Here is a 16,835-nt window from a genome sequence, read left to right as displayed (position 1 = left end):
GTAGCACTGTATCTACAATCACAGATCTACAGGTGATACTTCTTCTTAAAAATGTTGTTATTCTACCAGAGAGCTGACCTTCAGTTAACTCACCACTGTCCAGATAGTTAGCTCCGGGTCAAAATGTGATTAATGTGTAGTTTACAACAATTTAATTGACATGCTTGTAGAGAATGCAGCCCGTTTAATCCTCCCTCTGCTCTCTGCAGGCAGCACAAACAGACGACAGGTTGAAAACAGCCGCATCTGTCGTGTTCGTCACTGTTGACGACGTGAATGATAATCCTCCTGTGTTTGATCCGTCCAACTACGAAGTCACACTTAAGGAAAACTCACCTGTTGATGCTGTTGTGTTTAAAGCTGCTGTCACCGATCTTGACCAGGTAAATCTTTGTAAAATAAAAACAGGCTTGCTTCGGTTTGGATTCTGTCATCTGAGCCGTACGTCTGATGACCTTGTTTATAATTTATATAATCAGTCTCTCTTCTCCTTTCCAGGGAGGATTTATAGGAACTCTGCAGATCATTCCAGAAACTGCTCCTTTCTCTGTCGGATCTGATGGGACGATCAAAGTGAAAAACTCCATAGCTCTGGACAGAGAGGCCACTGAAACAATCTCATTTCAGGTAAAAACCATTTTGAATTAAACACAATCCCTGAACAATTTCCTTTTATTTAATTTGAAAACATGGCAGCAGGAAATGGATGATGTGTGACTGAGTCAACATATGTTTGCTCAACTATGTTGCTTCACTAACAAAGACCAGGCATTAACTGATGCAAATGGTTCTTTTAAATGATAAGACCCAAGAGAAACAGGTGGAGTGATGAGGTGGGTCAAGGAGAAGGGATGAGACGGATCAAATGCTGAGATAGAAGATAGTCTTCAAGTGCAGAGAAACCAAGATTCAGGGCAGGTCTCAGGAAGCCCCAGCTCCTTACCCTCCTAGTTCCTGTAATAAAAGATCAGGGATGAGGAAGAAAAGAAAGGGATAGGGGTGAGGTTGAGACTGAGACAAACAGAGAGATGGGTTTGACACACATTTAGAGGTTGTTGTACGATGTGAAAGTTATGAGAAGTAATAGAGAAGAAATTAGAGGATAGGAGCTTGATGCAAGAGAGAAGAGAGTAGAGGATAGGTGCTCAATGCAAGAGAGGAGAGCGTAGAGGATAGGTGCTCGGTGCAAGAGACAAGAGAGTAGAGGATAGGTGCTCGGTGCAAAAGAGAAGAGTGTAGAGGATAGGTGCTCGGTGGATCATCCCCCAGCAGCCTAGGCCTATAGCAGCATCATTAAGGGATGGTTCAGTCCAGCTCTAATTATAAGCTCTATTAAAAAAGTCTTAAGCCTGACCTTAACTGTAGAGAGGGTGTCTGCATCCTGAACCCAAGCTGGGAGCTGGTTCAACAGGATAGGAGCCTGATAACTGAAGGTTCTACCTCCTATTAAAGTTAAAGGTTAAAGGGCAGCAGTGAGCATGAACTCTGGAAACGGGCAGAGATTCAGGTTGAAAGGTTTTATTCAACAAGCAGACACAAAATAAAATGACCCTTGTTGAGCTGCTAACAGGAAACTGCTGAAGAAACTGTTCTGACGTATTCTAAACCAATTAAAAAATAAAAAGAAGTCACTTTAGCAAGTTTATTGGTGGATTCTTAGAGACTTCCTCCATCTGTACTGTACGTGTACTCTGACCATCATTTAATTGTGTCCTAACGTCTGGATAATTACCACCACACTTGTCTATGGAGGCCAAAGTCTGACTTAAAAAAAATACACCAATGTTTAAAGGGTATTTAAGATTACATCTTTAAGAAAACATGACAATAATGCAGGTTAAACATGTTGTAAAAACACTCTCAGTTCATTTCTTCTCTTTTTTTAACCTGTCACACTGTATGTTACAGTATTTCCCACAACAAAAGGCTGTAACAGTGTCTGTGGGTGTTTTATGCATTATTTTATACACTGTAAGCCTAAGCCTAACTTTGTCCTTTTTGTTTTGTTAATTAAAAGATTAAAGCAACGGAGAGCAGCCCACCCAACAATGTTGCAACAGCTCAGGTCACCCTGACTCTCCTGGATGAGAACGACAACACTCCTGCATTCACCAGCAGCAACTACGAGGGGAAAGTGTTCGCAAATCAGACTGTGGGAATGTTTCTGGTCCAGGTGAGTGACTGAAGCAGCTCTATTCAATATTACCTTTGTTTATTTTAGTGATGCAAGGAATCACAGAGGAAGTCAGTGTTGCCATGTTTTTTCTTTGTCTACTTTCAGGACTTGGGTGAAATCAGATAAACTCATTTTATTGTAGAAATGCAGAACATTCTGAAGGGTGCAAATACATCATCTTTTCAACCATTTAAGTTCCTCACAGTTCAGTTAACTTCTTTATTTCTGTTCGTAGTAAATTAGCTGGAGTCACATTCATCCTCCACTGCTATGCTGATGACACACTGCTATAACCAACCCCTGAACCTTACTATAAGAATCACAAGGTGGATCTGATTATGTGAACGAGTCATGTGATTCCTGTATCTTCCCATAACCAACATTTGTATCTTGGGAAATTTCACAAAAGTGAAAAAAGTATTTTTTTAACGTTAAATAATTTTACTTTTAATTTGAATATTGACCAAAAATTATGTTTATCTTGTAACTCAAAGGTTACGGCAGAAGATCCCGATGCTGGTGTGAACGGACAGATCACGTACTCCATTGACTTAGGGAACAATGAGGGATACTTCTCAGTGGATGAAAACACTGGAGGGATCTCACTGGCTAAAACCATACCACTGGTGGAAAACAGGATTTTGGAGTTCCCCCTCTTCGTAACAGCCAGAGATGGTAGGTTTGAAGATCTTTGTCCCTGATTTACTGCTTTCCAATCACAAATCAATGGGGCGTTATTTGTTGTCCTGCTCTCTGCAGACGGGAACGTTCAGTCACTGATATCTCACACTTAACCTTCAGCACATATCAGGTGATTTGAGATAATAAAATTGTTATCACATCCATATGGGAGAAATGACTGTGGCTTCAGAAGACTTAACGTCTCAATAGTCTTCAAAAAAAGTTTCTTTTTGTGTTCTCCAACATAATCTGATAATCATAATTCTGTCAGCATCAATCATAATTTTCAATTTTCCAAACAGCCAAGAAATTGTGCCCATTTTGTGGCAATCTGCCAGATGTGTTTTAAAAATTCACATATGCGCCACAACACCACAAAAATGTTATCCTGTCACTCAAAGAGGCCACAATAAGCTGTATTTGTACTGGGCTGTAATCATGTTTACTTTCAAAATAAATTGCCACATTTCAACTTGGAGGTTTATGAGGATTGACTTCTTTTTTGAGCCAGCCTTGGCACATCCACATTAGTTCCATTGCATTTGGTTTGAAGCATACAGAGATCTTAATGCAGTACCAGCAACCACCTATAATTATAGTAGATGACAGTAGATGAAAAAGCTAAAGCACGCTCAGTCATCATGATATTCCTCTCCATCCTAGGGGGAACCATATCCCGCTCTGCAACAACACAGGTCAACATTCTTGCTCCCGGTAACTCAAAACCTCAGTTTTTACAGAAAGTCTACCAGGGCACTGTAGAAGAAGAGCAGGAACCAGGAGCTGTGATTCTTATGGTAACTATCTCAGTGAACTGTGCAAACCAAATGTTTTTACAAACCACCTGTTCAACCGATGGCACATCTAAGTTTGCCTATAGATACTCTCTCAGAAATGAATTACTACTCTGAATTTGGTTTCACATCTGGCTGTTTTCAGGTTAACTTCCTCGCCATAGATGCTGAGGTTCCTGTGACCCTCAGGGTTGAGACAGAAGCCGACAAGTTTGCAATCTCTCCCACTGGTGAACTGACCTCAAAGGTGAAGCTGGACTACGACGATGCTCCACACAACTACTCCGTGCAGATCTCCATCTCTGATGGTGTCCTCAGTGACAGTGCAGTTGTGGAGGTTCAGGTCACTGACATCAATGATAACAGTCCTGTTTTTACTCCCAGTTCTGTCACTAAATCTGTCCCTGAGGACGCAGACGTAGGGACCAATGTTACTGCAGTTCTAGCTACAGACAAAGACAGCGGCTTCAATAAGGAGATCAGATACTTCTTGAGAGCAGGAGAAGGGAAGTTCTCTATTGATCCTGTGTCTGGGATGGTAAGTGTGGCCAGTACACTGGACAGAGAGACCACAGCAGAGTACAACCTGCTGGTGGTTGCTGAAGATCAGGGTCGTCCAGCCAGGTCGGCCACAGCCACCCTGCTGGTCCAAGCGTCTGATATCAACGACAACGTCCCGAAGTTCCCCGAGGTCGAGTACCAGGTTGAAGTCTTAGAAACAGAGTCAGTGAATACAAGCTTGCTCATATTATCAGCTGTTGATCCTGATGAAGGCGCAAATGGGAGACTGAGCTACAGTATTATCCAGCAAAGTCCCTCATCAGACCCTGCTGTTTTTGAGTTGGACTCCTCCAGTGGGAACCTGCAGTTGGTCCAGACTCTGGACTACAGTGAGGTGAATATGTACACTCTGAAGGTTCAGGCCTCTGATGGAGGGACTCCCTCTCTGGTTGGGAACGTCTCTGTGGTGGTGAAGGTGAAGGATGTGAACAACAACCCACCTGTGTTCAGTAAGGCCAACTATGACATGTCGGTCTCTGAGAACCTGGCCAACGGAGCCTCCATCCTGACCGTGGAAGTCACTGACAGGGATGAGGTGAGTTACATCAGCTGCTTCTAGTCTGAAGAAGTTTTGATTCTGGTTCTAAGAACAGATCAGATAAATGTCAGGTAGAATCATGTCAGTTCAGTTTAGATTCTGTCATCTGAGGCATATGTCTGATGACCTTGTTTATAATTTATATAATCAGTCTCTCTTCTCCTTTCCAGGGAGGATTTATAGGAACTCTGCAGATCATTCCAGAAACTGCTCCTTTCTCTGTCGGATCTGATGGGACAATCAGAGTGAAAAACTCCACAGCTCTGGACAGAGAGGCCACTGAAACAATCACATTTCAGGTAAAACCAATTTTGCATTAAACAAAACCCCTGAACGGTTTAATTTCTTTCAAAAATAATGTTTCATGAAAAACTGAGCACTGTAGGTTTTCCAAATCCTCCTCAAATAGAAATAATAAACCATTTCTTATGGATTATTTTTAGCGACAGGTTAATCCACATTTGACACTGGTGGATTTTTATGTGGAAGCAGGAAATGGACTGAATCAAAATATGTTTCCCAGATCAACCGTGTTGCTTCACTAACAAAAACCAGGCATTGAATGATGCAAGGAGTTCTTTTAAATTATTAGGCCCATTTATGCATTATTTTATACACTGTAAGCCTAACTTTGTCCTTTTTGTTACGTTAATTAAAAGATTAAAGCAACGGAGAGCAGCCCACCCAACCATTTTGCAACAGCTCAGGTCACCCTGACTCTCCTGGATGAGAACGACAACACTCCTGCATTCACCAGCAGCAACTACGAGCAGACAGTGTTCGCAAATCAGACTGTGGGAATGTTTCTGGTCCAGGTGAGTGACTGAAGCAGCTCTATTCAATATTACCTTTGTTTATTTTAGTGATGCAAGGAATCACAGAGGAAGTCAGTGTTGCCATGTTTTTTATTTTAACCACTTGTCAATATATCATAAAATAAATAAATAAATAAATAAATAAGACATAATATTTTATTCTTACACAATGCCACTTAAAAGTATTTGTCCTGAAGAAGTTTCTATATTTCTGCATAAAATGACTGAAAACTTCAATGAAAGTAGACAAAGAGAACCCAGTCAAACAAGTGAACCGGAAATATTATGCATTTGTATATATTTATTCAAGAAAATTATTCATTAGTTCATATAATTGAGGTGCAAAACTAAGTAAACCCTTGTCTCCAGTATCTGCTGTGACCTCCTTGTAACTAAATGTTTCTGGTAACTGCTGATCAGTGGTCTACAGCAGCTTGGAGGAATTTTAGCCCATTCCTCAGAACAGAACCACTTCAGTTCTGAGATGTTGGTGGGTTTCCTCACATCAGCTGCTTGCTTCAGGTCCTTCCACAACATTTCTACTGGATTAAGGTCAGGACTTTGACTTGGCCGTTCCTAAACATTCATCTTGTTCTTTAACCGTTCTTTTGTAGAACCACTTGTGTTCTTGGTTCTCGTTGTCTTGCTGCATGACCCAGTTTCTCTTCACATTCAGCTCATGGACAGATGTCCTGACATTTTCTTTCAGAGTTCACTGGTAGAATTCAGAATTCATTGGTCCATCAATGATGACAAGCTGTCTTTTTGGAGATCATTGTCTTTGTCCATTACACCATGGTTGTTCAGTGGATTCATCAACATTAACATCAGCCAATGTGAGAGAGGCCTTTAGCTGCTTAGAAGTTCCCCTGGGTTCCTTTGGGACCTCTCAGACTATTATGGAGTGATCTTTGTTGGTGGACCACTCCTGTGGAGGGGAACAGTCGTCTTCAGTCTGTCTGACTGTGGATTATTTGTGGGTTCCAAAGTCTTTAGAGGTGGTTTTGGAACCTTTTCCAACCTGATGAGCAACAACAACTCTTTTTCTGAGCTCCTCAGAAAACTTCTTTGTCCGTTGCCATCACACACTTCCACAAAGAGGTGTTGTGATGATCAGACTGAGACAAATCCCTGATTTATTTAAACTAAACCAGGAACTGAACCACACCTGAGTCTCATTACATTGATGGAAACACTTCTGAACACATGGACTCTGATTTAATCCCAGAGGAGGACCTCATTTTACTGGATAAACAAATCATGCATCATAATTCTGTTTCATTTGTTTGATTGGGTTCTCTTTGCCTAGTTCCAGTATTTGGGTGAAATCAGATGAAGTTTTCAGTCATTTTATTGTAGAAATGTAGAACATCCTAAAGGGTGCAAATACATCATCTTTTCAACCATTTAAGTTCCTCTAGGTTCAGTTAACTTCTTTATTTCTGTTTGTAGTAAATTAGCTGGAGTCACATTCATCCTCCACTACTATGCTGATGACACACTGCTATAACCAACCCCTGAACCTTACTATAAGAATCACAAGGTGGATCTGATTATGTGAACAAATCATGTGATTCCTGTATCTTCCCATAACCAACATTTGTATCTTGGGAAATTTCATAAAAGTCATTTTATTATTTATTTTACTTTTAATATGATTATTGACCAAAAACGTATGTTTATCTTGTAACTCAAAGGTTATGGCAGAAGATCCAGACGCTGGTGTGAACGGACAGATCACGTACTCCATTGACTTAGGGAACAATGAGGGATACTTCTCAGTGGATGAAAACACTGGACGGATCTCACTGGCTAAAACCATACCACTGTTGGAAGACAGGAATTTGGAGTTCCCCATCTTCGTAACAGCCAGAGATGGTAGGTTTGAAAATCTTTGTTCCTGATTTACTGCTTTCCAATCACAAATCAATGTTGGCGGTAATCATGTTCACTTTTAAAATAATATTTCAACTTGGAGCTTTATGAGGATTGACTCCTTTTTGCAGCCAGCCTTGGCACATCCACATTACTTCCACTGCATTTGGTTTGAAGCATACAGAGATCTTAATGCAGTACCAGCAACCACTTGTAATTATAATTGGTAACACTTTACTTGACAGTGTCGTCATAAGAGTGACATGACACTGTCATAAAAGTGTCATAAACTTTATAAACATGTCATAAACGTTTATGACCTCTGTCATTAAGTGTCATTCGGTTTTTGTTATGACAAGTTGACATTGCTTGGGTTGTCTCGATTATGACAATTTGACATTAATCAAAGTGACATTACCAGAAGTTGTCTTGGTCATGACAAGTTGACATTAAATATGTTTGGGACGTCTTTGTAATGACAACTTGACATTAACCAGGATGACATTACCAGAGGATGTCTTTGTCATGACAACCTGACATTAAATTTGTTTGGAGTGTCCTTATTAAGATAACTTGGCATTAAACAGGATGACATTACCAGAGGATGTCTTTGTCATGACAGCTTGACATAAACAGAAAATCCACCTCTTTTTGTATTCATGACATGTTGACATAATGATTACTATAATTAGATGTGCAAGGTTAGAGACCAATTCTAGCACTTGGTCAGATAGATGTGTGTGTGACATGACAGGATATTTCACAAAACTGACTGTCATGACACCATTATGACAGTGTAACGAATACATTCTTTGACCTAAAGCGGTACCAATTATACACTCAAAAAAAAATTACACTGGCTCAACTTAAAAAAAATTGTTGTAACAATTTGCATTGATCTTTTTAAGTAAATCCAACTAAGCCATTATTGAGTATTTCCCATGAGACTTTTATAGCTGGACTAACTCAAATAGTTTAGTACAACCAACATGATTTGTTTTGTCCTCTACAAGCTTAATTATGTTGAACCAACTCAATTTTTTTTAAGTTTTAGTGTTAATAAGTGGTCAAATTACTCCATTTAAGTTGATATAACTCCTTTCTTTTACTTTCCTTCTACTCAGAAAAGTCAATGCAAATTGTTACCTCAAATTTATTGAGTATAAGTAACTTATTTCATTTAAGTCAGAATAAATTAGACATGGCAATTCCAGTTTTACTGTCAAAATGTATTTATTGTAACCAACTTCAATATCAATAACAATTTTTATCACAATCAACCAGCAATATCAGGTGAAGGATGCGGTAAACACTAAAGCCCTGCCTAAATATTCTGTTTCGGTGCGAAATATGTCAGCACTTGAAGAACAGAAACCATCTGATCAACATTCACTCAGTTCACCTTGTGAAAAATAGCTGCGATTGTGAGAGTAGATCAGCCCCATTAGCAAGGCACAGGCTCTGGGTACGTCTACGTCTTCCAGGACTTCTGTTCCCTCAACCACAGTCCGTGCGCTGGCTGGATCTGACCGATGTGGCACCTCTGGTTACAATGATCTTCAACACTTCAGTGGTGAGATCTCCATCAACCTAGCATAAATAGGCCAGAATCAATGTCAGAATTAAACACATAACAATTAAAAACAAGACTAACACAAAGTATAGTTTTTCTGTGTTGGATTTACCTACCAAATGCTCTTTAAAGAGATTATCCTCCTTTTCTCCGAGGTACACCACCAATCCACGGATCGCAGCCTCTGCTCATTTCCACAGCATCATCCTGTGAATAAGACGACAAAAATGTTAAACTACTCCTCCCCAAAACTGAATAAATACCACGCATAGCAATACAAAACTACTTTGCTCATGCACACACAGAAATAGTAATGTTTCTTCAATCATTTCGATTAAGGCGCTAAGGCCCGTTAACGGCTAACGGTTGGCGCGTCTCTGTTAATGTATCATTATTAGCGTTAGCGGCTAACGGCTAACGCCTTTCCACAACACATTCCTCACCAATGCCAGCTCATACCTGTGTCTGCAAACAGAGGGCTGAAGATTAATTCCCGCAGCAGTTCTGGGACCGCAAGTTTAGGCACCTTATAGCAGACTCCAATGCACTTCTAACATTAAAAGTTAAGTTACTTTGAAGATATTAGCTAGCTAGCTAAAAGCTCCGCAGCTTTTAGCTAGCTAGCTAATATCTTCAAAGCACGCTGCGGACATTTCAATTTTAGTGTTGTGTAACTCGACTGAGCGCTTATAGTTACTTGCTGTTGCACATAAAATTAAGAAAATAAAAAAAATATTTACTCACCAAGTAATGTTAATCCAACCTTGACCTTCACTCCTTGGTCTCTCCCTGGCTGTTGCTGGTGCAGTCTGGCAGCATAAAATGGCCGCTGGTCACGTTCTCTGCTTTAGTACATGAACACGTGACAGGAAGCTGCACTAACTTAATATTATAATACAATATTAAGTTTCATTAACTTAATACTTTTCCTTGTTAAATGAAGGCAGAAATGCTTATCCAAAATCAATATATTTCTGAGTTAAGACAACTTTCTTTATTTTTAATTTTGATCAACCTCTTGAAATAAGTTATCAACTTAATAAAACAATGGACATGTAACAAATTGTGTTTTTTATGCTGAAAAAGCTCATGTTTTTAAGTCATGCTAACTAACCTCCTGAATCATTTTTTAGAATAATCATTATGTCAACATGTCATGAATACAAAAAGAGGTGGATTTTCTGTTTATGTCAAGCTGTCATGACAAAGACATCCTCTGGTAATGTCATCCTGGTTAATGTCAAGTTGTCATTACAAAGACGTCCCAAACATATTTAATGTCAACTTGTCATGACCAAGACAACTTCTGGTAATGTCACTTTGATTAATGTCAAATTGGCATAATCGAGACAACCCAAGCAATGTCAACTTGTCATAACAAAAACCGAATGACACTTAATGACAGAGGTCATAAACGTTTATGACATGTTTATAAAGTTTATGACACTTTTATGACAGTGTTATGTCATAGTTATGACAGTGTCATGTCACTCTTATGACGACACTGTCAAGTAAAGTGTTATAGATGAAAAAGCTGAGGCACACTCAGTCATCATGATATTCCTCTCCATCCTAGGGGGAACCATATCCCGCTCGGCAACAGCACAGGTCAACATTCATGCTCCCCGTTACACAAAACCTCAGTTTTCACAAGAAGTCTACCAGGGCACTGTAGAAGAAGAGCAGGAACCAGGAGCTGTGATTCTTACGGTAACTATCTCAGTGAACTGTCAGACCAAATGTTTTTACAAACCACCTGTCCAACCGACGGCAAATCTAAGTTCGCATATAGTTACTCTCCCAGAAATGAGTTACTACTCTGAATTTTGTTTCACATCTGGCTGTTTTCAGGTTAACTTCCTCCCTGTAGATGCTGAGGTTCCTGTGACCCTCAGAGTTGAGACAGAAACCGACAAGTTTGCAATCTCTCCCACTGGTGAACTGACCTCAAAGGTGAAGCTGGACTATGACGATGCTCCACACAACTACTCCGTGCAGATCTCCATCTCTGATGGTGTCCTCAGTGACAGTGCAGTTGTGGAGGTTCAGGTCACTGACATCAATGATAACAGTCCTGTTTTTACTCCCAGTTCTGTCACTAAATCTGTCCCTGAGGACGCAGACGTAGGGACCAATGTTACTGCAGTTCTAGCTACAGACAAAGACAGCGGCTTCAATAAGGAGATCAGATACTTCTTGAGAGCAGGAGAAGGGAAGTTCTCTATTGATCCTGTGTCTGGGATGGTAAGTGTGGCCAGTGCACTGGACAGAGAGACCACAGCAGAGTACAACCTGCTGGTGGTTGCCGAAGATCAGGGTCGTCCATCCAGGTCGGCCACAGCCGCCCTGCTGGTCCAAGTATCTGATATCAACGACAACGTCCCGAAGTTCCCCGAGGTCGAGTACCAGGTTGAAGTCTTAGAAACAGAGTCAGTGAATACAAGCTTGCTCATATTATCAGCTGTTGATCCTGATGAAGGCGCAAATGGGAGACTGAGCTACAGTATTATCCAGCAAAGTCCCTCATCAGACCCTGCTGTTTTTGAGTTGGACTCCTCCAGTGGGAACCTGCAGTTGGTCCAGACTCTGGACTACAGTGAGGTGAATGTGTACACTCTGAAGGTTCAGGCCTCTGATGGAGGGACTCCCTCTCTGGTTGGGAACGTCTCTGTGGTGGTGAAGGTGAAGGACGTGAACAACAACCCACCTGTGTTCAGTAAGGCCAACTATGACATGTCGGTCTCTGAGAACCTGGCCAACGGAGCCTCCATCCTGACCCTGGAGGTCACTGACAGGGATGAGGTGAGTTACATCAGCTGCTTCTAGTCTGAAGAAGTTTTGATTCTGGTTCTAAGAACAGATCAGATAAATGTCAGGTAGAATCATGTCAGTTCAGTTTAGATTCTGTCATCTGAGCCATATGTCTGATGACCTTGTTTATAATTTATATAATCAGTCTCTCTTCTCCTTTCCAGGGAGGATTTATAGGAACTCTGCAGATCATTCCAGAAACTGCTCCTTTCTCTGTCGGATCTGATGGGACAATCAGAGTGAAAAACTCCACAGCTCTGGACAGAGAGGCCACTGAAACAATCACATTTCAGGTAAAACCAATTTTGCATTAAACAAAACCCCTGAACAGTTTAAATTGTTTCAAAAATAATGTTGTTTCATGAAAAACTGAGCACTGTAGGTTTTCCAAATCCTCCTCAAACAGAAAAAAAATAATCCATAATCCACATTTGACACTGGTGGATTTTTATGTGAAAGCAGGAAATGGACAATGTGCGACTGAGTCAAAATATGTTTCCCAGATCAACCGTGTTGCTTCACTAACAAAGACCAAGCATTGATTGATGCAAGGAGTTTTAGGATTTTTTTTTTTAAATAATTAGACCCAAGGGAAATAGATGGAGTGATGAGGTGGGTCAAGGAGAAGGGATGAGACAGATCAAATGTGGAAACAGGAGATGGTCTTCAAGTACATACAAATCCAGGGACCAAGAGTCAGGGCAGACCTAAGGAAGCTCCAGCTCCCTACCCCCTAGTTCCTGTAATGCAAGATGGACAAGGAAAAAAAGAAATTGATGGGGGTGAGGTTGAGACTAAGACAAACAGAGAGATGGATTAGACACACATTTAGAGGCTGTTTTTTTTATAGAGGCAGAAAAAGAGAAAGAAAGATCAGCGTGAGGAACGAGACAAACATCTGACGAAAGCGTTTAAGTTGAATCTGATCATGATACAAACAAAGGGAGCTGGAGGCACACACCTATTAACATGCTATACAGTAGTAGCACACAAATATATGAGAAGTAATAGAGAATAAATTAGAGGATAGGAGCTTGGTGCAAGAGAGAAGAGAGTGGAGGACAGGTGCTCGGTGCATCATCCCCCAGCAGCCTAGGCCTATAGCAGCATCATTAAGGGATGGTTCACTTAGGTCTTAACCTTAAAAGTAGAGTGCGTGTCTGCCTCCTGAACCCAAACTGGGAGCTGGTTCAACAGGATAGGAGCCTGATAACTGAAGGTTCTACCTCCTATTAAAGTTAAAGGTTAAAGGGCAGCAGTGAGCATGAACTCTGGAAACGGGCAGAGATTCAGGTTGAAAGGTTTTATTCAGCAAGCAGACACAAAATAAAATGACCCTTGTTGAGCTGCTAACAGGAAACTGCTGAAGAAACTGCTCTGACGTATTCTACACCAATTAAAAAATAAAAAAGTCACGTTAGGAAGTTTATTGGTGGATTCTTAGAGACTTCCTACCCACCATCTGTACTGTACATGTACTCTGACCATCTTTTAATGGTGTCCTAACATCTGGAAAATTCCTACCACACTTGTCTATGGAGGCCAAAGTCTGACTGAAAAAAATACACCAATGTTTAAAGGGTATTTAAGATTACATCTTTAAGAAAACATGACAGTGATTCAGGTTAAACATGTTGTAAAAACACTCTCTCTTCATTTCTTCTCTTTTTTTTTTACCCCTTATACTCTATGTTACAGTATTTCCCACAACAATAGTTAAAACAGATGACTATTTAGAAGGCTGTAACAGTGTCTGTGGGTGTTTTAAGCATTATTTTATACACTGTAAGCCTGATTTTGTCCTTTTTGTTTCATTAATTAAAAGATTAAAGCAACGGAGAGCAGCCCACCCAACAATGTTGCAACAGCTCAGGTCACCCTGACTCTCCTGGATGAGAACGACAACACTCCTGCATTCACCAGCAGCAACTACGGGGTGAAAGTGTTCGCAAATCAGACTGTGGGAATGTTTCTGGTCGAGGTGAGTGACTGAAGCAGCTCTGTTCAATATTACCTTTGTTTATTTTAGTGATGCAAAGAATCACAGAGGAAGTCAGTGTTGCCATGTTTTTTTTAATTTAAACCCTTGTTAGGTCAATATATCACAAAAAAAAAAAAAATGTATGAATGAATAAGACATAATAATTTACTCTTATACAGTGCTGGTTAAAAGTATTTGCCCAAAGAATCTTCTATATTTCTGCATACAAATGGCTGAAAACTTCAATGAAAGTAGACAAAGAGAACCCAGTCAAACAAATGAACCACAAATATTTCGCTTTTGTATATATCTATTCAAGAAAATGATTCATTAGTTCATATCATTGAGGTGCAAAACTAAGTAAACCCTTGTTTCCAGTATCTGCTGTGACCTCCTTGTAACTAAATGTTTCTGGTAACTGCTGATCAGTGGTCTACAGCAGCTTGGAGGAATTTTAGCCCATTCCTCAGAACAGAACCACTTCAGTTCTGAGATGTTGGTGGGTTTCCTCACATCAACTGCTTGCTTCAGGTCCTTCCACAACATTTCTATTGGATTAAGGTCAGGACTTTGACTTGGCCGTTCCTAAACATTCATCTTGTTCTTCTTTAACCGTTCTTTTGTTGAACCACTTGTGTTCTTGGTTCTCGTTGTCTTGCTGCATGACCCAGTTTCTCTTCACATTCAGCTCATGGACAGATGTCCTGACATTTTCTTTTAGAGTTCGCTGGTAGAATTCAGAATTCATTGGTCCATCAATGATGACAAGCCGTCTTTTTGGAGATCATTGTCTTTGTCCATCACACCATGGTTGTTCAGTGGATTCATCAACATTAACATTAGCCAATGTGAGAGAGGCCTTTAGCTGCTTAGAAGTTCCCCTGGGTTCCTTTGGGACCTCTCAGACTATTATGGAGTGATCTTTGTGGGTGGACCACTCCTGTGGAGGGGAACAGTCGTCTTCAATCTGTCTGACTGTGGATTATTTGTGGGTTCCAAACTCTTTAGAGATGGTTTTGGAACCTTTTCCAGCCTGATGAGCAACAACAACTCTTTCTCTGAGCTCCTCAGAAAGCTCCTTTGTCCGTTGCCATCATACATGTCCACAAAGAGGTGCATCTCACTGATATGTAATATTAGATCATTTTACTGTATAAACGAATAATGCATAACATTTCTGTTTTATTTGTTTGATTGGATTCTCTTTGTCTACTTTCAGGACTTGGTGAAAATCAGAAGTCATTTTATTGTAGAAATGTAGAACATTCTGAAGGGTGCAAATACATCATCTTTTCAACCATTTAAGTTCCTCACAGTTCAGTTAACTTCTTTATTTCTGTTTGTAGTAAATTAGCTGGAGTCACATTCATCCTCCACTACTATGCTGATGACACACTGCTATAACCAACCCCTGAACCTTACTATAAGAATCACAAGGTGGATCTGATTATGTGAACGAGTCATGTGATTCCTGTATCTTCCCATAACCAACATTTGTATCTTGGGAAATTTCACAATGGTCGTTTTATTTTTTTAATGTTAAATGATTTTACTTTTAATTTGAATTTTGACCACAAATTATGTGTTTCTTGTAACTCAAAGGTTACGGCAGAAGATCCAGATGTTGGTGTTAATGGACAGATCACGTACTCCATCGACTTAGGGAACAATGAGGGATACTTCTCAGTGGATGAAAACACTGGAGGAATCTCACTGGCTAAAACCATACCACTGGTGGAAAACAGGATTTTGGAGTTCACCCTCTTCGTAACAGCCAGAGATGGTAGGTTTGAAGCCCCACTGATTTGTGATTACTTTCCAATCACAAACCAGTGGGGCGTTATTTGTTGTTCTGCTCTGCGCCACAATACGCTGTATTTGTACTGGGCTGTAATCATGTTTACTTTTAAAATAAATTGGCACATTTCAACTTGGAGGTTTATGAGGATTGACTCCTTTTTGCAGCCAGCCTTGGCACATCCACATTGGTTCCATTGCATTTGGTTTGAAGCATACAGAGATCTTAATGCAGTACCAGCAACCACCTGTAATTATAAAGACAGTAGATGAAAAAGCAAAAGCACGCTCAGTCATCATGATATTCCTCTCCATCCTAGGGGGAACCATATCCCGCTCTGCAACAACACAGGTCAACATTCTTGCTCCCGGTAACTCAAAACCTCAGTTTTTACAAAAAGTCTACCAGGGCACTGTAGAAGAAGAGCAGGAACCAGGAGCTGTGATTCTTATGGTAACTATCTCAGTGAACTGTGCAAACCAAATGGTTTTACAAACCACTTGTCCAACCGACGGCAAATCTAAGTTTGCATATAGTTACTCTCCCAGAAATGAATTACTACTCTGAATTTGGTTTCACATCTGGCTGTTTTCAGGTTAAGTTCCTCGCCATAGATGCTGAGGTTCCTGTGACCCTCAGGGTTGAGACAGAAGCTGACAAGTTTGCAATCTCTCCCACTGGTGAACTGACCTCAAAGGTGAAGCTGGACTACGACGATGCTCCACACAACTACTCCGTGCAGATCTCCATCTCCGATGGTGTCCTCAGTGACAGTGCAGTCGTGGAGGTTCAGGTCACTGACATCAATGATAACAGTCCTGTTTTTACTCCCAGTTCTGTCACTAAATCTGTCCCTGAGGACGCAGACGTAGGGACCAATGTTACTGCAGTTCTAGCTACAGACAAAGACAGCGGCTTCAATAAGGAGATCAGATACTTCTTGAGAGCAGGAGAAGGGAAGTTCTCTATTGATCCTGTGTCTGGGATGGTAAGTGTGGCCAGTGCACTGGACAGAGAGACCACAGCAGAGTACAACCTGCTGGTGGTTGCCGAAGATCAGGGTCGTCCATCCAGGTCGGCCACAGCCGCCCTGCTGGTCCAAGTATCTGATATCAACGACAACGTCCCGAAGTTCCCCGAGGTCGAGTACCAGGTTGAAGTCTTAGAAACAGAGTCAGTGAATACAAGCTTGCTCATATTATCAGCTGTTGATCCTGATGAAGGCGCAAATG

The 16,835-nt window shown here is 40.7% G+C and overlaps 2 protein-coding genes across 3 annotated transcripts; both read left to right on the top strand.

The window, feature by feature from the left end:
* Positions 1 to 1,131: 1,131 nt before the first annotated feature.
* On the top strand, positions 1,132 to 8,490 carry LOC311497283 (protocadherin-11 X-linked-like). The gene is made up of 6 exons (XM_084557527.1): positions 1,132 to 2,173; positions 2,671 to 2,851; positions 3,521 to 4,747; positions 4,921 to 5,049; positions 5,410 to 5,565; positions 7,263 to 8,490. The coding sequence occupies exons 3-6, from the start codon at positions 3,713 to 3,715 to the stop codon at positions 7,467 to 7,469; spliced, it is 1,527 nt and encodes a 508-aa protein (XP_084413653.1). The 5' UTR covers positions 1,132 to 2,173; positions 2,671 to 2,851; positions 3,521 to 3,712; the 3' UTR covers positions 7,470 to 8,490.
* A 1,444-nt stretch (positions 8,491 to 9,934) lies between these two features.
* LOC311495514 (protocadherin gamma-B1-like) lies at positions 9,935 to 15,516 on the top strand. 2 transcript variants are annotated; one of them, XM_084554995.1, is made up of 4 exons: positions 9,935 to 10,723; positions 10,865 to 12,117; positions 13,650 to 13,805; positions 15,408 to 15,516. In XM_084554995.1, the coding sequence occupies exons 1-2, from the start codon at positions 10,568 to 10,570 to the stop codon at positions 11,837 to 11,839; spliced, it is 1,131 nt and encodes a 376-aa protein (XP_084411121.1). In that variant the 5' UTR covers positions 9,935 to 10,567; the 3' UTR covers positions 11,840 to 12,117; positions 13,650 to 13,805; positions 15,408 to 15,516. The 2 variants fall into 2 exon arrangements, with proteins under 2 accessions (XP_084411121.1, XP_084411120.1); XM_084554994.1 differs by having other exon boundaries at positions 9,935 to 12,117.
* The last annotated feature ends 1,319 nt before the right edge of the window (positions 15,517 to 16,835 follow it).

This window comes from Chelon labrosus (genome assembly GCF_963514085.1).
Source record: "Chelon labrosus genome assembly, chromosome: 2".
Taxonomy (NCBI): domain Eukaryota; kingdom Metazoa; phylum Chordata; class Actinopteri; order Mugiliformes; family Mugilidae; genus Chelon; species Chelon labrosus.
This window is presented reverse-complemented; position numbering and strand designations above follow the sequence as displayed.

Coding starts and splice junctions, on each gene's coding strand:
- LOC311495514 (XM_084554994.1), top strand. CDS start 10,568: ATGATATTCCTCTCCATCCTAGGGGGAACCATATCCCGCTCGGCAACA.
- LOC311497283 (XM_084557527.1), top strand. CDS start 3,713: ATGGCACATCTAAGTTTGCCTATAGATACTCTCTCAGAAATGAATTAC. Junction 5,050..5,409: donor CTGAAACAATCACATTTCAG/GTAAAACCAATT, acceptor GTTAATTAAAAG/ATTAAAGCAACGGAGAGCAG. Junction 5,566..7,262: donor TGGGAATGTTTCTGGTCCAG/GTGAGTGACTGA, acceptor TGTAACTCAAAG/GTTATGGCAGAAGATCCAGA.